The sequence below is a fragment of the Barbus barbus genome (genome assembly GCF_936440315.1).
Source record: "Barbus barbus genome assembly, chromosome: 41".
In the NCBI taxonomy this organism is placed as follows: domain Eukaryota; kingdom Metazoa; phylum Chordata; class Actinopteri; order Cypriniformes; family Cyprinidae; genus Barbus; species Barbus barbus.
In genome coordinates, this window is record NC_136719.1 from 22,630,579 (window position 1) to 22,644,154 (window position 13,576).

The window sequence follows — 13,576 nt, forward strand, 5'->3', positions numbered from 1 at the left end:
GTGAATCACCTTGATGAGTTACAAGCTCTGCAGATAAAGGATGAGCAAAAGCATCCAAGAGGGACTGAACTCAAACCCACGAGAGCTACAACTCATGGTGTCTTGAGCAAATGTGCTAAACATGAGCCATAGCATTCATCATCCTTACATAAACATACATGCCACAAAACTGAAAATTTGCCACTGTTAAAGAACCTTTTTATATGCCTATATCTACCATAGATTGTCTTGTCAAGTATTATTTTTCTATTGAATTTTTTTTTAAATTATTGTTACATTTATTTTATTTTGACTGTGCAGCTATTGTAAGCTGCAAATGCTTTGACAATACAAATGTGCATAATTTTTCATGCCCTTGAGCAAACAAAACTGAAATTGAGAGAAAGAGAGAGAGAGAGAGAGAGAATCCACAGATGAGGACAAAACATGAAACGAACAGCAAATGAGGTGTCAAATGAGGTGTAAAACAGCTGTGCTTAAAAAAAAAACAGTTGTAAAATATAAAGATTAAAGACAATGGGAAAAACTGAGAAGGGGTGTAATCAGTAATGTGCAATAGAATACTCTAATAAGTACATTTTTAATGATGTAGAAATCTACAGAACGTTTTTTTTTTTTTTTGAAAGAGGTCTTTTCTGCTCAGCAAGACTGTATTTATTTGATCAAAATACAGTAAAACAGTATATTTTGAAATATTATTGCTATTTAAAAGGACTGTTTTCTATTTGAATCTATTTCAAAATGTAATGTATTCCTGTGGTGCAAAACTGAATTTTCAGCATCATTTCTCAGTGTCACATGATCCTTCAGAATCATTCTAATATGCTGTTCAAGAAACATTTCTTATTATATCTCTGCGGAAACCGTGATTTTCAGGTGATTATTGGGATTCTTTGATGAATAGAAAATTCAAATGAACAGCATTTATTTGAAATAGAAATCTTTTGTAACTGGCTTTACTGTCATTTTGGATCAATTTAATGGTCAATTTAATAGTCAGAATGTGCAGCTCATACCCGAGGACAAGTATCAGTTATCACTCTACATCTCAATAATATCTTAGCTAAATTCTAAGAGTAATATTTACTATACATGATGCTTCCTCAGTAGACAACTGCTTATGTAGGCAGCATGGCAGCTCACTTGGTTTCGAAACAGAGAAGAGGGCTATGCAAAAAGACAAAGATTTGGCCCACACATCTGTCAGGCAGTGATGATGAACTGTATGTGAGAAATGTGAGCAGTCACGGGAGTGCAGTCGCTATATGATTTGTTCATTTTGAATGTTTCTACTGTCTGAGGCTCGGCGTCAGGTGGTGCTGAGAGAGTGTGAGAGGCCAAATTTACTGCATCTCCTTCTGACAAAGATGAAATGGATTAATCAGAGTGTCTTCCTTCCCCAACAGCTGCTTGAGGACGTGAGATTTACAGACCGAGAGAAAGAGATACGAGCAGGAAAATAGCATGAAAAAAAAGTTCAAGTTCACAATAAGAGAAAAGTTATCTCTTTCTTTATCTTCCAGTTCATATATCTTGTAGATGTTCTGATATCCTACTGTTTACTTTCTTAATACACCTTTCTGGTCTTATTAAGAACTATTTCAGATAAATAATATTTTATTTTGTCACTTTCTCCACCTCTGAAAAGGCTTTTCTTTTTTGGCCAATGAAACACCCTCTTTTTAAGGTCCAATCAGTTACCAAAGAATAAAATAAAGTCCCACCTTGCATTTTTTCTGCATTTGATTTTATTTCCTTAAGAAAATTTTCATTCATAACATTAACAAACATTGTCATCGGATTATAGTTAACCATGATATATAAGCATGGCATGAAATAATAGTCGGAAAAACTTTTTTATTTTTTTTCCAATGGAACAGTTTATTGAACCTTTAATATATCTTTGTGCGATGATATTTAAATGCTTAGTTTTATGATCAAAGCTCTGTAGCTTTTAAACAGATAATGCAATGCAATACAATGATGTCTGAGAGATGAACAAATAAACTTTCCTCAAAAGCCTGATGCATCATTTTAATAATTCTATTTATAGATAATCAAGTAAACCTACAGTAAGTGGCATCAATATCATTAATTTTTGAAATATTGCTAACAATATAAAAGTTGTTTTTCCATTGACTGTATGAAGGGGGGGGGGGGGGGGGGGGGGGGTTAAAAGGACTTTTATTTGCTAATAAATGTATAAACTACTGGGTCAATCAGATGACAGAAGATATGTAGTAGATAGTGTGCAATGGGTTTTTCAGCAAACTTTTGATGATAATTTAGAAGCCTTAGAAAGGCTTTATTGCACATTTTAATATTAAAAAATTAATACGTTTTGTTATATTTAAATGTACATATACTAATCTGATCATCAATATATAATGATTTTCTGATACATTTGCGAGTTATGTCATGTACGTTATGTACATGACATACTTAATTGATGTTAAGCAGAACTTCAATGTCACATCAATCAAATTCTCAAGGGCCGGATACGTTTTCATTTTACCTCATGGTTAAAAGCTATACTTATCTTAGAGCAGGTGTGTGTATGGGCCGAGCAGGTGTTTGCACGTTAGTTTGTGGGTGTGATAAAGACTATGATTTGCGACAGTGGAGACTAGCCTCAGGAGAACTAAGATGGGTGAAAAATTGCATTAGAAAGTGAGAAATATTGAAATCTGTTTCCACTATTCAGTCTTGGGAGAGGTTTCTATGCATAATTACAACCATACAGCATGTCTTTGTGTCTGTGTGAGAGACAGATAATCATTACAAGCTTTGTACAAACTCTATGTGAAAAGAATGACAAAACAACAGATCAGTTCATTTTCAAATGCTCATATACACTTGTACATTCTGTTCTAGGATTTTATTCGATAATGTCAGAGTTTATGAGGAAACATTTGCCGTCTCAGCAGTGGTTTGCGCACAAGTTTGAACTATGTACGTGTTTCTATTTTACAAGATGTTCTTAGATAGGACAGATTACGTCAACGCTTCTGAAGAACACATTGCAATTTACAACTCTGGTTACAATCTCAACCACTGTCGGTGAGTTTAACTTCATAATTGGCCATTTTTATAATAGCATACTGTGATACTACTCTTACTATTACTGCAGCATATACTGTGCACAGAGTTTATGTAAGCGTATGGAAATGAAAGTCAATTGCACACTGCTAGGCATACTGTATCCCACAATGCAATGCAATGCACTTGACCGTCCATCCAAGATTTTTGTATTTGTCTTCATATTATTTGATGGGAATAACAAAACTTTAGACATTATTGGAAGAAGAAAAAAAAAACATTAAAAAGGCAAAACAACTGTATTAACTATTTTGAAATTAAATATATTTTCTAAATCAAAATTTAATGGCACTTGCTGCGTTCAGCATGCAATGCAACATGCGATACAATGAATTGTTTTATATATGTGTGCTGCTTTACAATATTTTTTGAAAAATATAGTACTCAAGATTTTTTTATGATCTCTTTAAACTGCATGTTTAAAGAGTTAAATGCTCTGATATTTCTAAAGCAATGAAATTCAGAAACTTTAAAATCCTTAAGTGTCCAAATATTTTCTGGGCCACTCTATATTCATTATCAGACTGTAGTTTCCAGAGTTATTTATCTGGCATATTGGTGATTTGTCTCAGAGGAAAGGTGCACTGTAAGGACAGATGAACACTGGTTTAAGTCTCTCTGTGAAGTTTATTTTTGACATCTCACATAATCCGTGAATAAATCAGTCTTTGGGATACAAGTCAGGTCTCCTCTGAGGAGCGAGGTTAAGATATCTGACATATTTCCGCCGTTTTGGGAGCTCTACATTGCAGTTTCCTCCCCAACTGCTCCAGATGTTCCCCTCCATCAAAGACCTGCACATCTGCAGCATGAAGGAGAAAGACTCTATAAACTCTACAAACAGGCTCAGAAAAAATAGTTACTGAGAAGCTGCGGGAGGAGACGTCTGTTCTGGTTATGGGGTTATGGAGACTAATATATCACTGCCGACAATGCAAACGGACAGAGTTATAGATCAAGTTATAGATGCACATTGGTGGTGGTTGAGGAGAGACCCCCCCCCCCCCCCCCCCCCCACCCACCCACATGATTGTAAAGCGCTTTGGGTGTACAGCAATACACAATAAAGCGCTATATAAATGCATCATTCATTCATTCATTCATTCATCAATGCACACACTCACTCATTGAAGGAAGAATCAAAAGGAGGATAATGCAGATATTCAAACACTTGATTGAAAATCATTCATGTCTCACAAAAGTGAAGTTAGTTTGGAGAAAGGTTTGTGCAGCATTTATTTGCAGATTTGTTGTGCAAAATTCATAATTTAAGAAGTGTCACATGCACCTTCAGTTTTTAGCCATATGTATCCATTTACAGTATCTATCAATCTATCCGTCCATCTGTCGATCATTCATCTATCTATCATCCACCTATTATCTATCCACTGATCCATCCACCTATCCTTCTATCTATCTATCTATCGTTCTGTCATTCTATTGTTCTGTCATTATAGTATCATCTAGTCTTCCAACAATCCAGCTATCCTAAAAATTACAGTTTATTGACTTTTTATTCATTTAAATTCACTTCCTTTCATTCAAATTTGAATAAAATTTTACATTCAGTTTGCAACCTTAATTTAAATTCAAATCAAATTCTTAATTTGGTTATGAATGGCAAACAACCAACTGGTAGAATTTTTGAAATTCCTAAATCTTTACGTATGGCAGCCACTGTATTTGGGTGCATGCATTTTTGCACATCTTCTCAGGTGTTTTCTAGAGATTCATCAAGCATGCTTCTTTAATAACCCTCGAGCTGACATATTATTTTGATTCCTCTGCAGGTTCCCATAATGACATTCTCAGACAGGAATATGGCTGTGTGCGGAGGAGCTGTGACTTTTGCCAGATTTGTGCTCGGCTTGTCCCGTTTATCAGCAGATTTATAGATGGTGTGGAAAAGCCCCCTCGTTCCTACACAGAAGTCTGGCCAATCACCATAATACTCCGCCATCGAGTCTACTGCCACAGATGTCCACCCGCTGCGTAGGCAAGTACACTCATCCATGTTATTATTCAGCAGAAGGAAAATGCCAGTCAATGTGGGCACTGAATATTACTTTCAGCATGCACTAACAACTAGCTCTCTCGCTCCCTTTCGAGGCCTTCATCAGTCTGTGTTTACATTACCGGTCAGCATTAACTTGAATGATTTGTTGAAAACATCTGCTTGTTTGGCTGTCTCGGAGTGCTTTCTACATTTACAGCAAAATTTGTTTTGCAAACCAAGATGTGAGCTCAGCGATTTGATTTATAATATTTCCATAACTATCGTGAAAGTCCTTTTCCTTTTGGATGGGATGTTTGAATGACAGCGAACGTTTTTGGAGCTTTAAACTGTAGATTGCATTGTCGCTGCTGGCACAAGCATTTATGATTTTGTGAAACCCTACTCCCCCTCCTTTTTTTTCGACCTCTCTCACTATCGCACACAGACAAACAGCGATATCCTCGTCTGGAATATTCTTCATTGGTCTGGTGAGAATCCAACCAACAAGATCCGTAAAGAGTCAGAGGTCACTGTCTCACGCAGAGAGAAATCCAAACAACAGCTCTGTTAGAAAGAGGGGGAACCAGAGGACATATGCTCAGTGTCCACAGCAACGCCAGCATCTGTAGTTTTCATGGTTTACATCACTGACAGATCGTTTTTCTGAAAACATGACTTTTTAAATGTTTTTCCATATATGGATAAGTACAATAACAGTCAAGTAATTATGTCATAGTACAAGAAGTTATGTCACAGTTTGGCCAGAAACATACTCCAAATGCACAATTAATAGAATGTGGCTATAAAATATAATTAAAACAAAGATATTGTATTTAAGGTGTAGCCGAATGTAAGATCTAACCAAGGGGTCAGGATTTAGCTAGCATGGATCACTTAGGTGGGTAGATACAATAACTTCATCGTCTGGCTGCGGAAAGCATCTTGCCTCATGAATAACTCCTAAAATTCATCATTTATCCACTTCCGTTTCATCGTCGTGAAGTCAATGAGCTTTATTGAATGAACGCTGAAAAGTAAAGTAAAGTAAAGTCGTGACGTATTGTCAAGTATGGTGACCCATACTCGAAATTGGTGCTCTGCGTTTAACCCATCCAAGTGCACACACACAGCAGTGAGTAGTGAACAAATGCACACACACACACACACACACACACACCGTGAACACACACCCGGAGCAGTGGGCAGCCATGCTGCGGCGCCCGGGGAGCAATTGGGGGTTCGGTGCCTTGCTCAAGGGCACCTCAGTCATGGTATTGAGGGAAAGCATGTGACCTTTTGGATTTTGCTTTTAGCGATTGCATTTTTGGCTTCAAAATTCATACAATTTGTGTTAATTTGTGAAGATTACATGCAGGAATCATAAACATTTGTCTTATTTTCTGCAGTAATCCAAAAGCCATTCAAAACAGTAACCATGTGTTCTGGCAAAATATTATTCATGTTATTATAGATAATTTTAGCAGTTTTCTAGACTGTTGTGTGAAAAGTATGTTTTAAGAGAGAGCATTTTCTAAGTCCACAGGGCCAAAAGTACAAAAGGAAATATATGTATGGTTAAGAACCAGAACCCATTGTGTTTCAAACCTTATGACATCTGGGCCAAACCCAGAGAACTTTCAAGGCTTTCGAGAACTGGTGCAAAACCATTTCTGTAATCCATTAATCAGACATCTCTGATTTGGCATGCACTAGTTTTGCGAGTACAAACCATTCAACGGTATTCACTGGCCCTTGCAACTCCTACAGATGTATCTGATTCATATTAGAAGCAACTGAAGTATTTTTCCATGGCTCGTTTAGGATGCAGTATGTCATTTTTGTCACAAGGAGGCACTCCAGATTGAAAGAAGACAGTGGAACTGTTGGTTTCAGTTGTCTCAAAATAGCACATGAAGTGCCAGTTCATAGTCTTGGGAAGTGACCGCCTAGCACGAGGAGCTGCATACAAATGGCACAAATGAATAAGTAAAAACAGATCGTCAGATTAATTAGCATGTCACATGGTTAGCTTTAGGCTAGGTCAGTGGACAAATTGTCCAAGATTGCAGCTTAGTTGAGCAAGCTTTTGTTTGCTTTGTCTAAAGGCATGAGAAGGAGGTGAACTTGAGAAAGGAAGAATTTTTTCAACACACCATTTTCATTCCGATTCTTTTTTTTCCCCCATGTATCTTATTGTCAACTAAATTTAGAGCACGCTGACCCAACAATCTTAATTCGACGGTAAGGGAAGGTGCTCTCACCCGGGTGTATGTGTTACAGTACAGTGCTCACAAACCCAAACGCTGTAACTACCCAAGACTGTTGAGCACAGGACTATTAAGCATTTAATCAGATTAGGGGAGATGGGTTAATATCCCTCTCATGGAGCGCTAAATATAGCATATTCAAAGTGCTGCTTAACGAGAGGATACTGTTAGCCCTGCCCAGCCCCTCTACGTTACACGTCCTCGGACCCAATTTCTCATCCAGTCGAACCCAGAGCGCAATCTAAGCTAGCATACATATGCCAAAGCAGGAGCTAAACTATTTAGGCTCCTGTTAATGTGGGTGTTAGCTAAGTTAGCTTCCTTTGCCTCGCAGCTTATACCACTCACTGTTTACTTTCATGCATTATAGCATGAACTTTTATGTGAGTTCCATGAAAATCAAACTCCATGATCTTGTTGTATGCGCCACACTGAACTATTTAAGCTACAACATCTCTGCAACAGAGAGCTATATTTTTTTGACAAATGACTCAGGTGAATATCATCAAACCAACTTAGGCTGGTTAAATTGGTATTTTTTTTCCCCCTATTAGGGCTCCTAGTGGAAATATGGGCAGTGGGAGGAAGATGGAAAGATAATGTGTGAGACTCAATCTTTAGATAGCAACACAAATCAAAAGGTACCAAATCTACATATCTGAAAGTTTTTTTTTACCCAAGTCAAGGGTGGTATAGTAGCCAGTCCTAATGAGAAAGTACAAAGGGAAGAAAGTAAATGAGGGAGAGTTGGGGACAGCTGGAGCGATATCCTGTCTACGGCAACATGACGTAGGCTGCAATAAATCTGCTTGCACTGTGTGTTGCTTACCTAACAGTTACAGGTCTGTTGAGAGACGTACCGTTGCCTAAGTACATTAAACACAGAAGATTATATGTAGAAATTGCTAAACAGGTAGATTGGTGCATCCTTTAGCCATCGCTGATGTACTCTAAACAGACTGACCATCTGCTACTCTAAGCATAAGACATCAACGGTTCAGTTACTGTTGCAATGCAACAACAAATGATGGGGGGGGGGGGGTTAAATTTATGTTAACAGTGTTAATTTGCTACATTTGTGAAATGTAGATTTTCTTTAACGGTTTCGTGATGAAAGGACCATCTTATACCAGCATTTATGTCTGTCTTGTTCATGCTAGGAAGTGCTAGTGTTGTTCTAGCATACTTTTAACCAGCAAAACCATCCAAAACACAGCAAATGCTGGTCTTATCAGCAGGCCATGTATTTCATGCTGTGCATTGGTTTTGTTAAAACCCAATCTATAGACAAACAACAAGATATCAGGGTTAAATAGTGGCTTGTGTGACGTCTTGTTGATAACAAACATCACTGAGCCAATGCAACTTTTAAAATCAACATTTAATGAGTTATTCATGTTTGCAAAAACATGGCGCATTGCAATATTGACAGTAGTGAGCTCAGATTATCACATCTGAATTCACATACAAGTTTAATTTAGAAGATAAAACACATAGACTGAGACATTCACACTTGTGTGGGCACCCAAATGCAATGACTCCAAATGAAAATCTACACCAACATTTGTTGAGAATTTGCTGCACTAATGCTTGGTCGGGTCTTTTGACTCATAAAACACAACAATACTTTTCACAGCATTAGAGTAAGGTCTTAACCAAGACTTTAGCACAAACATCACAATGTACAAAAATAGAAGAATCAGTAGAAAAATAAGAGATTATATGTGAGTGAGCGTATGGGAGGAATGTGTCCATCTCTGTATGATCAGTTAGGGCAAATTTATCCATAAGTACATGTAACATTCTCAGGCCCTGTCCTAACTTGCTGTCCTGTAAATTTGTGGCAACCATTGCATGCATGTGCCCGGAGAGTGTCCATTTTTATTTCTGAAGGGTGCTCCTGAGTGCCCTTAATTGTGTTGCATTAAATTCCAACAGCATGTAGATGCTTTTACGTCAAGTATTGTTGCTTCACAATCTTGAGGAATAACAAGAATATCTTTGGTATATGTTCTGCTTCAATTAAATGAGCTTCTGCCTCTCACTGCTATGTCTCTGCTGGTCTTAATCCCCCAGGTTATGCAGGTCAGATGTGTCAAAGGTATAATCTCTAGATTTGGTGGCCGTGTGATAATTAGGCCTTCAGAAAGACACCAGGTAACCTGGATATAACAACAACAATTTGGACCTTCCTGTTCGGCCTCGACCTGTTTTACTTCCCTGCCTTAGATGTAATGGCATTGCCCTGGACATTTTAATCTGAGCTAAGCCAGCACTGAGCCAACAGTACATTGAGGTCAGTTTAGATGAGACAAGAAGCTGTGGAAAAACTCATATGTACAGTCTTACACACAGGTATACGAATCTTGCCAGTGCTTCGGATGGAAAAAGCTTCTTATGCAACACTTTCATATAGACCCCCAAATGAATACATTATAAGAAATAAGTCTTACAACTATCAGTTGGAAGTTCACGATCAAGTGGGCTTTAAAACTCATCATCCATTTGCTATTGTACACTACCTTCACTCATATGTGACTCCAAAAAGATGTCTTGACTAACATACTTTGGGGTCATTCGCAGAATAACTTTAATATTTTTTTTTTCAGTTTAAGGCACTTAAATGATCATCTGTTTTGGGTATCTGGTATCTATGAGAATATCCTTGGCTTGAGAAAAGTGTCCATTGATTTCAGTCTGATAGCACGAGTAATGAGCATCAAAAATGTATCTTGATAATCTATCTGCTCAATCAACACAATATGCAGGACATCTTTGATTCTTCAAGTATGTCTATCACAAACATATATACACAAATGCAAAGATAGTCACTTTTGGTGTCCTTATTACTCTTGTAGAGTTTCCATCATGTATTCTCTCAGCCAGTGTTGTGTTTCTGTAGGCCTGGCACATAGCCATTGAAAGCCTAGATAGAACGTGCTGCCTGATGGGAATGAATCCAAGTTACCTCACTCTCCCTCCCTTTCTCTCATCTGGCTCACTAGTAGCTTCTCCTTGGAGTGAGCTGGCAGCAGCCAATTGGGAAAGTCTTGGGTTTTCTTACACAGAGCACACAAATACAGACTTGTCAACTAGTCTCATTGGGGCGAGTGCTCTAGTTAGACATGTTGGACAAAATGTGAGTTAACAGTTGGTTAGTTGCAGGGCAACCATGGTGAGAATGAGTGGGCGGGTTGGCAGGCGTAGACTGGCTGCACCTGAGCAATGTAGTAATTGCTAAAGTTGCCATCCGCAATGTACGGTGCAGGCTGGTAATAGCAAGTGACGTTAGCCACACTGGGAATTACATTCTGCTCAGCCAGAACACGTACCGCCAACATGGTGATGAGGCTCAGAGCCTGCCGCCTTTCGTGCCCCATCAAGCAAACTGTACTTTCATTGACGACACTGTACAGGGTGGTCAAGTACTCATACTTCCGGTCCTCTAATCCCACAAAGTGATTTTGCAGATACGACTCTAGCTTGCGCCTTTGTTCCGCCACATCTGAGAAGTCGATGAAGAACCGGGAACACATGTAGCGTTCGAGAAGCTTCATCTCAGCTTCTGAAGCCGCGCGGAAACCTCGCACCAACAGGTGGCAGTACTTCAGCAAGCCGCCACCCCGAATTTCTTCTGGATTTCGCGTGCAGATCTGTTTCCGCTGCAGGTGGTCCAGGGCTACGTTGAAGTCTCCGTAAACGCTCTCTCCCACGATGGAGGGGTGGAATGTCTCAGCCATGGGGTTTTCAGAGCACTCGTAGAAGAGGAGGAGGGAGTCCAGACGGATCTGAAAAGAGTCTACGCTGAACTCAAACTGACGCCGCAGGGAATCCACAAACTTCAGTTCGACGTTCTTCCCCTTGTTGTTGGAGAGGGAGATTAGACTCCAGCGGTCTGAATCATTACAAACTTTCACCATCTTCTGCACGTAAGCCTCCTGAGGAAAGAGAAAAAAAGGTTTGGAGGAGGACAGTGTGAGCGTGAAAATTTGTTCAATGAAAATTGTTAAAATACATAAAAAGATGGAGATGCACAAAAGGGAAATGTGAAATGTTTAAGCAGACAAATAAATATTTATTAAAAATCAATCCCCTCTGCATTTTTAAAATGTGTGCAAGAAAACAGCATACTGTCAATAGCAGAGGACTACAGCTGCTAATTTTGTCATTGTAAAGTCACTTTGCATATCCAGTAAAGGTATTCCATTACCTCGCTATTGCTTTAAATTATATCAGCCTAATTTGCATACATGAAAAGGCTGTCTGCCTTTGCATACACTGAATAGAGAGAGGAGAAAGCGGATCCGTCGTAAATTGGTTTAGAGAAATCCTCTTTGTAGTAGAAACCAGCGTTTTTACTACCAGTGTCCTTATCTCATCGCAGCTTAAATCTAATATACGCTCTCTAGGACATGTCTAGGTCCAATCAGTGTCAAATTATAGCATGTGCACTTCCCCTTTATTTAATACATTAAACATATGGAATTATATCAGTTACTAAGTAGTCGTTTAGCTTAATCTCTCTTATCCATAGTGACAGTACACTTAAATTAAGCACAGTCCTGATGGAGTAACCTGAGGTTAAGTGCTTTGTTGGAGGGTGATGAATCGACTCCTGAAAGTTTTAAAACCACAACTTTTCAATTACTAGCCAGGATTTTGAGCTACCTTGCTTAAAAACATTTTAAACCAGGCTAAGCTGGTTTGCTGAACTTTTTAGCTGGTCTCCCAGCTGAAAAGTGCCCAAAACCCCATGTAAAAAGAGCAAAAGACCAGTTTTTGCTGGTTTAAGCTAAGAAGAACACCGGGTTACAACACAATTAAAACAAATAAAAGACACTAAATGCTTACCTTTAATGTAACTGGTGTGATTTTCGCTTTATTCACAGCTTCAGGCAGGAAATCCAGGAGGGCGTCGAGAACGATATCCTTGACGGTCTGAAACTCCACTTCTCCTTTCAGATCCGCGCAAAATATGAGGTCCAAGTCCTTGTAGCCCAAACCGCTGTCCTCGTGGAGAACGTGACTGGCCGCGGAACCGTTCAGCCGGACCTCCCGGACGTGAATCTTGCGCTCTTCCATGCGACATCGCACGACTTTGACGATATCCCGAGGTTTCATCTCCAAAGTGGGGAAGTTCCATTTGCCGTGAATGGGGATGGATTCGGTGAGGATGACATCCAGACGCTTCACCTGCTCCCAGTTCAGCACGCTCAAGTTATTTAGATTATCTTCCATGGCGAGTGATTAGCCTACAGATCTTTGTTATGAAGTTCTACAATCGCTTTGGCCGTATTTCAAGAACGGATGCAAGAAGTAAATGTTACAATTTCATTGAATAATTCAAGAAAAGTATTTTTCGGTCGGGCGAGAGTTTATTTGTGTGTCTATCATTCGTGTTGCATGCAGCGCTCCGCCGCTGCGCCTCACCTTTGTGCGTAAAAGTTCTCCAGATGTCCCGTTTGCGCCTTTGCGCACAGCGATGAAGTTCGTGGCGAGGACGGTGAACGTGGGTTCTCAAGGCTCTCGTGGGTGGCCGTGATGATCAAAATGATTGCTGCATGACTGCGATGAGTTTTCGCGTCCGACAATAAAGGGCGCGCCTTTCCAGGAACACGAATGTCAAATAGCAGAAGACCCCGTCCCTCTCCCCAACTAAAGCGAAAGCTGGAAGCTTTGAGTCTTTACATGTTGTTTTTATTCTGTAAAAAAATAAAATAAATATATAAATAGTTAACCAATAATTTGCAAATCCTGTTAAATTGGGCACTGAAAGAATATAGATGCTCATAATCAATACTATGTAAATGGAGGACCTACCTGTATGATCACATTGTCAGCTGTTACTCTGTGGAAACTGCTGGTTGCTCATCCATCTCGGTTGCACACAGTGAGGACGCATAGAGATGAACCCGTAAACTAAAGCAGGAGTGAGGGAGAATTTGAGTGACAGCTGCGCGCACCAATCTAGAAACGCGCTCCGCACTTACGGTACTATTATACACAGTTATACCCACGTACGTCCTGTTAAAGCAGTTGCTACATGAATATTTATAATAAGCAAAAGTATAGCTTAGCTATTTATTTTATTTATTTATTTATTTAATGTGTTTTATTCTGTTTCTGTGGCACAAAGAAACAACTGTAGGCTACTAAAAAATCAACTTGGTAGATGAGTCAAAAATGGCAACGTTTATAAAGGTAATTAGCGTGA

General features: G+C 39.1%; 1 protein-coding gene across 1 annotated transcript; it reads right to left on the reverse strand.

Moving 5' to 3' along the window:
* Positions 1-8,724: 8,724 nt before the first annotated feature.
* On the reverse strand, positions 8,725-13,283 carry LOC306860174 (terminal nucleotidyltransferase 5A-like). Its single transcript, XM_079401738.1, has 3 exons — positions 13,183-13,283; positions 12,214-13,064; positions 8,725-11,300 (listed from the first exon to the last, which is right to left on the reverse strand). The coding sequence occupies exons 2-3, from the start codon at positions 12,598-12,600 to the stop codon at positions 10,518-10,520; spliced, it is 1,170 nt and encodes a 389-aa protein (XP_079257864.1). The 5' UTR covers positions 12,601-13,064; positions 13,183-13,283; the 3' UTR covers positions 8,725-10,517.
* Between the last annotated feature and the right edge of the window lie 293 nt (positions 13,284-13,576).

Excerpts from the sequence above, each read along its gene's own strand:
- LOC306860174 (XM_079401738.1), bottom strand. The coding sequence starts at position 12,600 with ATGGAAGATAATCTAAATAACTTGAGCGTGCTGAACTGGGAGCAGGTG. Across the intron at positions 11,301-12,213 it reads TCACACCAGTTACATTAAAG|GAGGCTTACGTGCAGAAGAT; the intron begins GTAAGCATTTAG and ends CTCTTTCCTCAG.